Raw genomic sequence first — 14,532 nt, 5'->3', positions numbered from 1 at the left:
CACAAATCCATAGCTGTGCCGGCCATCATTGCAATGTGTTGACATGCGGAGACGGTTACGTGTTCTAGAAAGACGTTGTAAGAACACAGCCAAGGAGAAAGTAGAAAATATCTTCACATAGGAGGACTGGGATATTCATGTTTTTCTCATCTGTTGGCTGGATGGTGCCTTCTGGAGTATTTAGAATCATAAAACGGTAGAGTTGGAAGGGACGTCCAGGGCCATTGGGTCCAACCCCCTGAGAGTATAGGCTTTCGTAAATCATCCCAGATACATCTATATGAATAGATCTATATATAAATTTAGGGGCAATGAACCCCCCCAAAAAACAACTATTTCAAGTGAACTAAATGTGACCTTAGATGAGTGGAGTTGGCAGTAGTCATATCCCTCAATACACATGCATGCTCAGTTCGGCTGACAGCTATTCCTTTTGAGCTTGCATGCATACGTATGCTCTATTCCACTGGGGGACACAGACTGAAAAGGGCCCCTTTGCAAGAATAATAAATGGGCATTTTGCAATCCAATAGTTCATCATAATGTACAATTCCTCCTCCTTTGGAGGTGGTGGTGGCCCCCATTACTTCTTGGGCCCCTGTGCGGCTGCATCAATGATATGTCTTTTCCAAAAAGCGTCCATATGGAGAGGTGAGTAACAGACTAGCAGACGGCTCCACAGTGCCTTATACTTAGAGAACGATCTTTACTAGAGATGTGCGAACCTTAGGCTCGACGTTCGGATTCGGAAACCGAGCTCCAAAAAAACAAGGTTCGAGCGAGTGACGAGTGCGAACCACTGAAGCGAGCGGCACTGTGCTTGGGTATTAGTGATGCACAGCCCTGTGTGAGCCACATGCAGTGTTTGATCAGCTCATATTTGGGTGTACTCACACAAATCCAGTCCAAAAAAAGCCCAAAAATTATAAACACCACCCACCCTGCCCCAGGAGTGTTTTATTTATGGTTTTTGTGGAACTCCGTTTCCAAACCTTGAGCCTCAGGTTCGCTCATCTTCAATCTTACTATATAATACTGGGACGAATTCCAACGACCCCCCCCCCCCCATATACATACAATAATGGTCCGGTGAATGTTTTATGATTTGGGCAACTTTTCTCTAATATGAATGGGGGCGTCTGTAGAAAGAAATATTAATGTGTGCACAATTGGTCAAACATTAATAAGGCCCGTTTCACATTGTGTTTTTCCCTACGCTCAGTGGTCCCGTCGGGGCATCCGTCCAAACCCCTCCTCCTGCAAAACGTGTTTCAGACGCATGCGCTGACGGAGCCATTGACTATAATGGAGCAGACTCCGTTTTCTGCAGGCGGACACCCGAACGTAGTAGACTATGTTTTGGTGTGCGCCTGCATAAAACGTACAGTATATGCCCGAAAATGGTGCAAGACAGAGCACACGTTAACGGAGTTTGCTTCATTATAGTCAATGGCCCCGTCGGCGCATGCGTCCGAAAAAGTTTTGTGGTAGGGGAGGTTCGGACGGATCCCCCGATGGGACCACTGAACGTAGGAAAAAACGCAATGTGAAAGTAGCCTTAATCTCAGCGGCCAATAGGCGAGTTAGTCGGAGGATTTTGGAAACACCAAATCCCTCATAGACCAAGACTTACTGTTCCTTTTATGTGCTCCTAGGAATTTAATCTGTTATATGAAGAAGCAAAATACTATCAGCTCCATCCTATGGTGAAGGAACTGGAGAGGTGGAAACAGGATAAGGAGCACCGGAAGCATTTCCAGCCGTGTGACTGTCTAGTGGTGCGGGTGACTCCGGATCTCGGGGAGAGGATTGCACTGAGTGGGGAGAAGGCGTTAATAGAGGAGATCTTTCCTGAGACTGGAGATGTCATGTGCAATTCTGTAAATGCCGGATGGAACCAAGACCCAACTCACGTCATCAGGTTTCCACTCAACGGCTACTGCAGATTAAACTCTGTGCAGGTAAGGTGCAGCTTTAGAAACCATTTATCATCCAAATCATCACATTTTGGAACCGCACCTAATTATTTGTGTATGTGTTGTAAAATGGGAAACGTATTGATATGGAGGTCCAGCTTAATGACGAAAATGTATAGCCTATTGTCCTCTACTAAAAGCTATAGGACGTGGGTAAGCAGCTGAGCTATACACTTACTTTATCAGTTGGGTAGCTTGGATTTCCAATCCTTAATGGGTTATTTCCAAAATACAAAGTTATCCCCTGTCCATGAGATAAAGGATAACTTACTGATTGTTGGGGGCACCAGCCATCCTGTGAACAGGCCTCATCTGGAATGGGTCGGAGGTGCACACGCTCAACCACCACTAGATTCACTGTCTATAGAAATGGAGGAGAAAGGGAAATAGAATGCTCAACCCTCACCGGCAGTCCTATCGACAATGAATGGACCAGAGGTCGAGCATGTGCACCTGCGCTCTAATCAAAACAAGGCTGTAGAGTCATGGGTTCTTTGGGCTCCAGAGAACATTCAGATCAGTCAATAATGTATATGCATTATTAGTAAGGAGTTGCTGCAAGACGCCTCTGGAAGAAGGATCAAGCATCTTTAAAATTAAACCTACCCAAACCTTCTTTCCTCCATCATTTGCCATCGAGGGAAAGTAGACATCTGGAGGGGGCGAAAAAAAAAAAGTGTTGGTCTGGCATCGAAAGACGTTTGTTCTAATAAGAAAATAACCCTTCACACACAAAGCTCCGTGACACAGCCTGCTCAACATGACATCCCCTACTCTGACATTGAGGGACAGGAGGAACACAACCACACTAGGCGTCACGAGAAGCAACTAGTGACGGGGAAGGAAAAAAAAAGGAAGTCAGGAGGTCACGTAGTATTGGAACACGGGGATTAAGTAAAGACAAGGTCAGAGCACAAGCCGGAGGTCATAAGCCAGGAAGTCACGTAAGGTACACTGGTGGGAAGCAGAACCGAGGTCAGGGTACAAGCCGGAGGTCAGAAGCCAGGAAGTCACTTAAGGTATACAGGGGAAAAGCGTAGCCGAGGTCAGAAGCCAGGAAGTCACATAAGGTACACTGGGGAAAAGTGGAGCCGAGGTCAGGGTACAAGCCGGAGCTCAGAAGCCAGGAAGTCACGTAAGGTATACTGGGGAAAAGTGGAGCCGAGGTCAGGGTACAAGCCGAAGGTCAGGAGCTGGGGAACAACATCAGAGTCAGGGACACGGGAGGAGAGGGGTAACAAGAGTACCATGGTAGGAGGACAAGTACAAACAGGAGCCAGATCACTTACTGCTGACAGGAACTACCACTGGCAGCGTTCCGGGTGATATTGCTCCCTAATGAAGCATAGCAATTACCCAGAATGAGGCGCCTTGAGAGAGGTCTCTCCCAACACCAGCGCAGGAACCAAGGATGGGAAACCACCCGTCCACCGGCGCAAAATACAAAACAGAACACTGGCTCTGCTGGAGAGCAGAGCACCACAGAGCAGAACCATGATGGTCAATCGGTCCTGTAAAGAATCCCTAATGTATTATGTATTGTTTAATCAAAAGGTAAATTTTACACTTACAGGTCTCTTATTTGCTCCAGATTTACTCTTTGTATAAATTTTTTTTTAATAAACCGAAAAATCCCTTAAATGACAACAGATGATTTATATGGGCTTTGTTTCCACTTGAACTATGATGCAAGCCCATTCCGAGGTCATGCCAGGTAACGTCACACCATAAAAATATTCTCTAGTCTGGAAACATGCATGAAGTTTTGGCGCAGCTTGTTTCAGCCAAAGGATAGAATGGAGGAGAAGTAGAAGTCCTCCTTCTACTGTCTTTAGTTAAAAAAAAAATATATATATCTCAATGTGTGATTCCAAACGGATTCTATTCATAGGGAACTGTGCAGAAGTTTTAGATAGTTGTGAAAAAAATACTGCAAAGTAAGAAGCTTTCAAAAATAGAAGTGATAATTACTAAAAAATAAACTATTAACAAAATGCAAAGTGAATGATCAAAAGAGAAATCAAAATCCCACCAATATTTGATGACCGCCCTTCGCCTTCTTCGAAGTAGACTTGTTACTTGCACAGTTTTTGAAGGAACACGGGAAGGAGGTTGTTCCAAACATCTTGTAGAACCAACCCCCGATCCTCTGTGTATGAGGCTTATGCGGATCCTTTTTCTGATCCCAGACACATGGGATGATGTGAGATGGAGGGTTCTTTGAGGTTGGATCATCACCTCCAGGACTCCTGTGGCTGGATGTTTGGGGTTGTTATCTGGCTGCAGAATAAATTTGGAGCCGATCAGACGCCTTCTTGATGGCATTACATGTTGATAAGTATCTGTATTTTTGAGCATTGAGGACACCATTAATCCTGATCAAATCTCCAACTCCATTTGTCAAAGCCAGGCCCCTCCACCGTGCATCACTGTTCCTACAGACATCACTCACCAGCTATTAAGTGAACGAACTGTATTCTTTTACAGCCAAATATTTCACATTTTGACTCGAGAGACTTGCTCCATTGTTCAGCACCTCAGATTCTATGTTTTCTTGCATAGTTGAGTCACGTAACATTGTTTCCATGTAGAAGGTCTGGTTTTTGGCTGAAATTCTTCCATAAAGACCACTTCTGGCCAGACTTTTCCAAACAAGTAGATGGATGTAGTTGGATCCCACTGGTTTTTGGCAGTCCCGAGCTGATGGCACTGCTGGACCTCTGATTTCAAAGGGAAGTAACATGATGCACCTTTCATCTGCTGCACTAAGTTTCCATGGCTGACCACTGCACCTATGGTCCTCAGTGTTGGCCACTTCTTGGTGTACATAACAGGCAGATACTTATCCATCATGTAATAACATCAGGGAATCATCTGGCTCCAAATTTATTCTGCAGCCAAACAATGACCCCAAACACGCAGACAATATCATTAAGAAAAAAAAAAGTCCTGGAGGTAACGACCTGGCCCCAACGAGCCCTGATTTCACATCATCCAGTCTGTCTGGGATCCCAAGAAGAGACAAAGATTTTCCCAAGCCTCAAATACAGAGCATCTGGGGGTCAATTTTCCAAGAAGTTTGGAGCAACCTCCTGCAGAGTTCCTTCAAAAATTGTGTGCAAGTGACTGTGAAGAAGTGATGAAGGCAAAGGCTGGACACCATACACTGAGGAGCAAAAGGGTAACAATATTTTTTTACTTTCAGGCTCCATGTCTCACCATCCTCTACAGCTGAGTGTCAGACTACCTTCATTTTGTAGACAATCATCTTGGCTATCTCATACATAAATTTCAGCTATTTAGCATATGATTAGTTATGCAGATTCTTCTCAGGTCACGGCATTGTTACTCTTTTTGCTCTTTTTCTTCCTGCATACTACAAATTACACCCTGTCCTCACATTCCCTAATAGCTCAGTGTGTTATTAGATTGATTCCGAAGGGAAAGGTCACTGGTTCGAATCGAAGAACAGCCATGAAGAAGATTTCCCAAGAAAAGAGAAGTAGCATCATCCAGCTCATCAATAGCGGCCTCTTGGCAAGGAAATTGCCAAACTGCATCATGTGAGGCCATGACAGTTGGAAGAATACGAAATGAAGTCCATCCATGCATTCAAAAGCCAAGAGGTGACGTCCAGGCAAAATATCGGAGTCAACAAGTCGCTCATCACAAGGTCTATCAGTTCTGGGGCGACAAACCCGGCAGTGGAGGCGGCTCGTGTGCTTCATAATAGTGAGATCACAGACGTCCATGCTAGCACCGAGCAAAGCACGTTACACAAGTCTGGAATGGTGGCCCGAAAAAAGGGGAAGAAGCCTCAACTTGAATATCATCATAAGAAGCATCGGCTCGAGATTACAAAGAAGAATGAAAAGTGGAAGATTGGAAACGGGGGATTTGGAGATGAGATGTAAGTCAATAGACGGCTCTGATTGGAGCAAATGGGTCTGGAAGAAACTAGGGAAAAAGAGGCAAACAGATTGAGAAATTTAAGGATCTGTCAAGTTCGGTGGAGGAAGCCTGATGATATGAGGGTGTTTCTCAGCCAAATGCGTTGGATACTTGACCAGGATTGATGGTGGGCTCAATACTGAGCTATATGTGAAGAGTCTACAAGACGAGTTACTTCATAAACGCGAGTACTATGGGTATGAAAAGGATGAGATAGTGTTCCAGCAGGACAACGATCCGAAGAATATGGTGAGATTGGTGAAGAAATGGCTCAACAACAATGAAGTAGAGGAGCTGGACTGTCCCCACAATCCCCAGACCCCAACCCAATCCAACACTTGTGGGTGAAGATAAAGCTCTATACATCACCAAGTGAGCAACCAGTATACACCAACACTGGGAACGTGGAGAAGAGACCTCACCAGTATACACCAACACTGGGAACGTGGAGAAAAGACCTGACCAGTATACACCAACACTGGGAACGTGGCGAAGAGACCTGACCAGTATACACCAACACTGGGAACATGGAGAAGAGACCTGACCAGTATACACCAACACTGGGAACGTGGAGAAGAGACCTGACCAGTATACACCAACACTGGGAACGTGGAGAAGAGACCTGACCAGTATACACCAAAACTGGGAACGTGGAGAAGAGACCTGACCAGTATACACCAACACTGGGAACGTGGAGAAGAGACCTCACCAGTATACACCAACACTGGGAACTTGGAGAAGAGACCTGACCAGTATACACCAACACTGGGAACGTGGCGAAGAGACCTGACCAGTATACACCAACACTGAGAATGTGGAGAAGAGACCTGACCAGTACACACCAACACTGGGAACGTGGAGAAGAGACCTGACCAGTATACACCAACACTGGGAACGTGGCGAAGAGACCTGACCAGTATACACCAACACTGGGAACGTGGCGAAGAGACCTGACCAGTATACACCAACACTGGGAACGTGGCGAAGAGACCTGACCAGTATACACCAACACTGAGAACGTGGAGAAGAGACCTGACCAGTATACACCAACACTGGGAACGTGGAGAAGAGACCTGACCAGTATACACCAACACTGGGAACGTGGAGAAGAGACCTGACCAGTATACATCAACACTGGGAACGTGGAGAAGAGACCTGACCAGTACACACCAACACTGGGAACGTGGAGAAGAGACCTGACCAGTATACACCAACACTGGGAACATGGAGAAGAGACCTGACCAGTATACACCAACACTGGGAACGCGGAGAAGAGACCTGACCAGTATACACCAACACTGGGAACGTGGAGAAGAGACCTGACCAGTATACACCAACACTGGGAACGTGGAGGAGAGACCTGACCAGTATACACCAACACTGGGAACGTGGAGAAGAGACCTGACCAGTATACACCAACACTGGGAACATGGAGAAGAGACCTGACCAGTATACACCAACACTGGGAACGTGGAGGAGAGACCTGACCAGTATACACCAACACTGGGAACGTGGAGAAGAGACCTGACCAGTATACACCAACACTGGGAACGTGGCGAAGAGACCTGACCAGTATACACCAACACTGAGAACGTGGAGAAGAGACCTGACCAGTATACACCAACACTGGGAACATGGAGAAGAGACCTGACCAGTATACATCAACACTGGGAACGTGGCGAAGAGACCTGACCAGTATACACCAACACTGGGAACGTGGAGAAGAGACCTGTCCAGCATACACCAACACTGGGAACGTGGAGAAGAGACCTGACCAGTATACACCAACACTGGGAACGTGGAGAAGAGACCTGACCAGCATACACCAACACTGGGAACGTGGAGAAGAGACCTGACCAGTATACACCAACACTGGGGACGTGGAGAAGAGACCTGACCAGTATACACCAACACTGGGGACGTGGAGAAGAGACCTGACCAGTATACACCAACACTGGGAACGTGGAGAAGAGACCTGACCAATATACACCAACACTGGGAACATGGAGAAGAGACCTGACCAGTATACACCAACACTGGGAACGTGGAGAAGAGACCTGACCAGTATACACCAACACTGGGAATGTGGAGAAGAGACATGACCAGTATACACCAACACTGGGAACGTGGAGAAGAGACCTGACCAGTATACACCAACACTGGGGACGTGGAGAAGAGACCTGACCAGTATACACCAACACTGGGAACGTGGAGAAGAGACCTGACCAATATACACCAACACTGGGAACATGGAGAAGAGACCTGACCAGTATACACCAACACTGGGAACGTGGAGAAGAGACCTGACCAGTATACATACACCAACACTGGGAACGTGGAGAAGAGACCTGACCAGTATACACCAACACTGAGAATGTGGAGAAAGAGACCTGACCAGTATACACCAACACTGGGAACATGGAGAAGAGACCTGACCAGTATACACCAACACTGGGAACGTGGAGAAGAGACCTGACCAGTATACACCAACACTGGGAACGTGGAGAAGAGACCAGGGATCAGATTTCAATGGATACATGCTTGAATCTGATCGAGAGCCCTGAAGGATTCAGGTAGCGCTGAAAGCCAAAAGGTGGATATAAAAAGAAAAAAATTTAGGAGCAAAACAGTAATAATGCAGAGACAGAACAAGAATCTGCATAACTAATTATATGCTAAATATCTGCAAGTCACATTTATGTATGAGATAGCCAAGATGTTTGTCTATAAAATGAAGGTCGTCTCACACTCAAAGCTGTAATGGATGGTGAGATATGGAGCCTGAAAGCCAAAAGGTCAGACATTGTTACCCTTTTGCTTCTCAGTGTATATTGATTTGATTTAGAGTTCAATTTTGCTAATTCACTTTATATTCTGTTCATGGATGAAAATAAACTATTAACCCTTCTATTTGTGAAAGCTTCTTACTTTGCAGCATTTTGTTCACGCCTGCCTGAAACCTGCCTGTGTACTTCTGTATATGTTAGTGCATTGTGAGAGTGTACAGAAAACTTGTACAAGTAAATCCCTACCTTGTGTCTCCTTATATTGTGACCCCCCCCATATACTAAATTCCCCCCCAACAAAGAAAAAAAAAAAAGATATTAAGAAAAAAAATGTTCTGCCATTTCAGATAATGCAACAATGTATTAATGCATAATTTATATCTTGCTCATAATTAAATGATGGAGCCTGCGGTATGGACTGAAAAAAAAAATTGATATGTTATGTGTTTTTTTTTTCCAAAAGGAAAGTTCCTCTAAAAATTGCCCATGGACTGATAACAAGTGTATGTTCCTTACATAACTACTAACTAGGAAAAGGCTTCAATAAGAATTCACTTGAAAAATAGGTACCACGTATTCCGCTGCCGGCCAGGTGTATGTATCATAGGAATATATTAAGATGTTGCTCTGAGAACAGATATCTCAGCAGGGATGGAGTGGTATCGGATACCAAATTTTGGGGTTACATTTTAGGGCAATCCCGGCAATCAATACTCTGTTGGGCGGCTTCATCCACGGCAAGCAAAAACTGTGGGTATATACAGAGTTTCTGTCCGAGTGCAATCCAGCAAAACATTGAATAGCGCTCGGACTAATGTTAGTGTATGGAGCCGTGCACATCTCCAAATTTTTCCTTGATCAGAGTCTGTTTAAGGGAAAAATACTGCATTCCTGAGTTTCATCTGATATACGGATGGCACTCAGCCATGCAAGTAAATGGATGCGTGAAAACTATCAGACTGCACTGTGATGACATCTGAGTGCAGTCCAAATACTGCAGACTGGCAAGATGGAGAATTTTTTTTTTCCATCTTCAGGGAGAAAGGAGACGAACTCTAGCGCCACTTATTGGAAGTAGCAATCCTAAAAGTCAAAAGTGTCCCTTGTCATATGACATAGGATTTATGCCATATCTCAATTTGCAGACACAGTGTTTCGGGGTGATTGCCTCTTGTCAGTGCAAAGTATGAGATCTGATCTGCCTATATGAGAAGCTATAATTGGGTCTAAGGGAAAAACTTTTCTCCTTGAGGAGACTGACAAACCAATCTGGCTGCCAGTGAGGAGACTTATAGCTGCAAATCTCCTCTGGGAAATATTTAAGTTGTCATATGACTTAGGATTTTTTTTCCGTCTTCTCATATGAGAGAATCGGATCACACTATGTTGACACCATGAAGAGTTTCATTGTTGTGTCATTTGCATAATTGACCCTATTCTTTCAGATGAGAGAATCTACGCCCGTCTTCACATGGCCAATTCATATTCAGAGGCTTAACAAGGCTTTCTGGGCTTCAGCATTGGTCTTCTAGATGCAGCGTGTCTTCTCCAGTACAGACGCTAGTGGCCTTTGGCCCATGTCCATGATCCGGGTACACTGCATTCTAGACGCAGCATGTCTTCTCCAGCAGAGACGCTAGTGCCCTTGGGCGCATGATCCGGGCATTCTGCGTTCTAGATGCAGCGTGTCTTCTCCAGTAGAGACGCTAGTGCCCTTGGGCCCATGACCATGATCAGGGCACATTGCGTTCTAGATGCAGCGTGTCTTCGCCAGTAGAGACGCTAGTGGCCTTGGGCCCATGACCATGATCCGGGCACATTGCATTCTAGATGCAGCGTGTCTTCTCCAGTAGAGACGCTAGTGGCCTTGGGGCCATGTCCATGATCCGGGCACACTGCATTCTAGATGCAGCGTGTCTTCTCCAGTAGAGACGCTAGTGCCCTTGGGCCCATGACCATGATCAGGTCACATTGCGTTCTAGATGCAGCGTGTCTTCTCCAGTAGAGACGTCAGTGCCCTTGGGCGCATGATCCGGGCATTCTGCGTTCTAGATGCAGTGTGTCTTCTCCAGTAGAGACGTTAGTGCCCTTGGGCCCATGACCATGATCAGGGCACATTGCGTTCTAGATGCAGCGTGTCTTCGCCAGTAGAGACGCTAGTGCCCTTGGGCGCATGATCCGGGCATTCTGCGTTCTAGATGCAGTGTGTCTTCTCCAGTAGAGACGCTAGTGCCCTTGGGCCCATGACCATGATCAGGGCACATTGCGTTCTAGATGCAGCGTGTCTTCTCCAGTAGAGACGCTAGTGCCCTTGGGCCCATGACCATGATCCGGGCACATTGCGTTCTAGATGCAGCGTGTCTTCTCCAGTAGAGACGCTAGTGCCCTTGGGCCCATGTCCATGATCCGGGTACACTGCATTCTTTACGCAGCATGTCTTCTCCAGCAGAGACGCTAGTGCCCTTGAGCCCATGATCCGGGCACATTGCGTTCTAGATGCAGCATGTCTTCTCCAGTAGAGACGCTAGTACCTTTGGGCCCATGCACAAGATCCGGGCACATTGCGTTCTAGATGCAGCATGTCTTCTCCAGTAGAGACTCTAGTACCTTTGGGCCCATGCACATGATCCGGGCACATTGCGTTCTAGATGCAGCATGTCTTCTCCAGTAGAGACTCTAGTACCTTTGGGCCCATGCACATGATCCGGGCACATTGCGTTCTAGATACAGCATGTCTTCTCCAGTAGAGATGCTAGTGCCCTTGGCCCCATGACGATGATCCGGGCACACTCTATTCTAGACGCAGCGTGTCTTCTCCAGCAGAGACGCTAGTGCCCTTAGGCCGATGACCAGATTTCTGTGCGCAGCAATTTTTTGCAATGTTCTCACTGCGAAAACACGCACATCTCCGTAAGCATAAATGGACATGCTGCGCGCTTGGAGAGGCGCTGCGCATGTCAGTTTAGGCTGCGGAAAAAAGAAGCCCAGTGGGCATGGGATTTCTATAAATCCCATACTGTACAACACAGCGTTTTTGATGCAGGGAAACACGCTGCACCCAAAATGTTGCAACCCCTGATCATGGGCACGGGCTCTAAGAGCTGGGCTGCGGCGCACAAGAATGGTCACTGCACAATGTACGGAGCGTTGTATACTTTCTGTGGCCGTGTCAATAATATGGTATTCCTGGATAGACCAACTTAAAGCTATTGGACCTCACTGCAACATTTGTAACAGGTCCCTCAAATCTGTCACATCCTTTATAGCACTGGCTTCCTCCTATGAGGCCTAGATACCTTTTAGATCCTTTATGCTCCAGAGCTCATGTGTAACCGTGCATTTCGTACTGGTACGACGTATATCGCATGGTAGCACTAAGGCTTTGTGCACCCGTTGCGTTTTGGTCACATTTTTTAAACCTTTTTTTGCTGCAGATTTGTCACAAAACCCTGAAGGTGAATGTGAATCCTGAAGTCTCATGAACACAGACTTGGTGCGGATATGACATTGTGCACACGGTGCCTTTTTGGAGTGCAGATTTGTCACAAATCCTGATGCCAGCAAAGTCCATGAGAATCCTGAAGTCTCATACACATGTTGAGTATTTTTTTTTCCTTGCAGATTTGGGGCAGAAATAAATCTGCAGGATGTCTATCCTTGCAGCATTTGTGCTGCAGATTTCATCCAAATGGGGAAAATCTGCAGCAAAAATGCATCAAAACAGCGCATATTTTACACTGTGAGATGCAGAAATGGTGTACAAATTTCTGCACCAAATACTTAACGTGTGCACATTGTTTTATTCTGTCTTTTCAGCAGGTCTACGGATCAGTCCCAACTGGAGACTTCACCTCTCGGTTAACCCCGTAGTCCACATGCACAGGGATCATCATGATAACACCACCACTTAGTTAGTGCCTCTTTTATGCCATATTACCCGTTTATGGCTCATTTTGTTCCCAGGTGATTGTGTAGGCATGAGTCATATAATCCAAAATAACCTCCTTCCCCAGTAACGTTCTTCACCACCTCCTGGCTATAGGGACATCCTGCTGTGAAGCCGCCTCCAGCGCCTAAACTGTTAACAGCGCCATTTCCACGTAGGTTTCCAGCTGATAACATCGCTTTTTATTCCTGACGGACAACTTTTCTTGCAGCAAATACGATACAATTAGAAATATCAGCTTTAATAAGAGGAAACGTCCACCAGCTTCGGTTCTAGGGTTCTCCAGCCCTCGGATTACGAGAGCTCAGAGGGTTTACATTATGGGGGAGTTTTGCACTCGACATTTATCAAGACCTTAAGAAAGAAATCAAACATTTTGGACAGATGTGGAAATGGCCCCGGGGGGGGGGGGGGGGGGTGAATCTGTGTAAAAATAATAGAATTTAGTATAGAAGGGTCGGGCATTGTCTACTAAGTGCATTATGGAGTTTAGACTGTGCTAATCAGACCTGGAGGATTCTCTCCAGGACCCTTTGTTTTTGGGATTTCAGTTTTCTGCAGTTCCTTCCCTGTAATGCAGAATGGTCCACGATCCTACGCTCAATCTCAGGTTTCTATTTGCTTCCTATCCATCATGTCATGCTAGGCTCAACGAAAGGGAAAGGGACCCCTATGTCTAGGGAAAGGGGCGATGGTGACCCCTGACCACACCTACTGCTGATCCCTGGGGTCCCTCACCTATCCGCTGAGCAGGATGCCTGACCCTGGCTTCCCTCACCACCCTAGATGGGTTCCGCACCTATGTGCCGAGTAGGATACCTGACCCTAGGTATCCCTAGTGCTGGACCCTAAATAGGGAGCGGGTGGGATGAGCTCAGCAGCTAAAGGGAAGGGGACCCCTGTGTCTAGGCAAGGTTGAGATGGTGACCCCCTGACCAAACCTACTGCTGGTCCCTGGGATCCCTCAACACCCTAGATAGGTTCCACACCTATGCGCCGAGCTGGATACCTAACCCTAGGTATCCCTAGTGCTGGACCCTAAATAGGGAACGAAAGGGATGAGCTCTTAATCAACCCCACTAAACACTAGAAAACACAAGGAGGAAACACAGGGGGAAATGCATGAACTACTTATCTACAGATGATTCAGGGAGAGTTCAGCAGAGTTTTTAGCAATGACAGCACAGAGGAGTACAAGCCACCTGCTTGCAACCAGAGCTTGAATGAACTAAAAATATCACCAGCACCAGTCCAAGGAAGGAAGGGGTATTTAAACACCACAGGAATACTGATGATCAGCAGCAGGGTGGAAGGTGAGCTCCTGCTGGGCCAAAAGGGAGAGATGAATCCAACAAGAAAGCTACCTATACCAATGAATACTGACAGCAGGAACAATGGAAAGTCAGGGAGCATTCTGCGCAGCCAAACGCTGTGGCCTTCTATGGCCAGAAACCACATGACTGTCTGTCACCCGTAACACATCATCATACAAGATAACATCCAGACATTGCTCTACTGAAATACTCTGTGCTGCTAGTGGCTCAGCTCCATCCTTTCCGTGTCTGTGACTTTACACTTTTACCAATTCCCTCCTTGCATGATGATACAGTCATCATCACATAAAATCCTGTCGTGTCCAGGCATAATCATATAAGTGCACAATATTATCATATCCCTCTACTAAAATACTCTGAACTGAATCATAGGCCCCCATTTGCAAAACAAAGGGTACTAGATTGTCCTCAACCTCCATTTGGCTGATATACATCTGGGTTTGTGTGTATGGAATAGTGCCGCAATCTGTGCTATTCCATATAGAAGCAATGTATATAGTATATCACAAAATCACATTTCTGTAAATATTTTATTATAT

The 14,532-nt window shown here is 46.1% G+C and overlaps 1 protein-coding gene across 4 annotated transcripts in view; it reads left to right on the top strand.

Moving 5' to 3' along the window:
• Positions 1–14,532, top strand: part of KCTD15 (potassium channel tetramerization domain containing 15) — a 73,484-nt gene that overhangs the window by 51,975 nt on the left and 6,977 nt on the right. For all 4 annotated transcript variants that reach the window (XM_075326099.1, XM_075326100.1, XM_075326098.1 and 1 more), the window contains exon 4: positions 1,656–1,961. In XM_075326099.1, the coding sequence (XP_075182214.1) occupies positions 1,656–1,961 (306 nt within the window). The remainder of the gene's footprint in view (positions 1–1,655; positions 1,962–14,532) is intronic.

This window comes from Anomaloglossus baeobatrachus, chromosome 10 (assembly GCF_048569485.1).
Source record: "Anomaloglossus baeobatrachus isolate aAnoBae1 chromosome 10, aAnoBae1.hap1, whole genome shotgun sequence".
Lineage (NCBI taxonomy): Eukaryota > Metazoa > Chordata > Amphibia > Anura > Aromobatidae > Anomaloglossus > Anomaloglossus baeobatrachus.
This window is presented reverse-complemented; position numbering and strand designations above follow the sequence as displayed.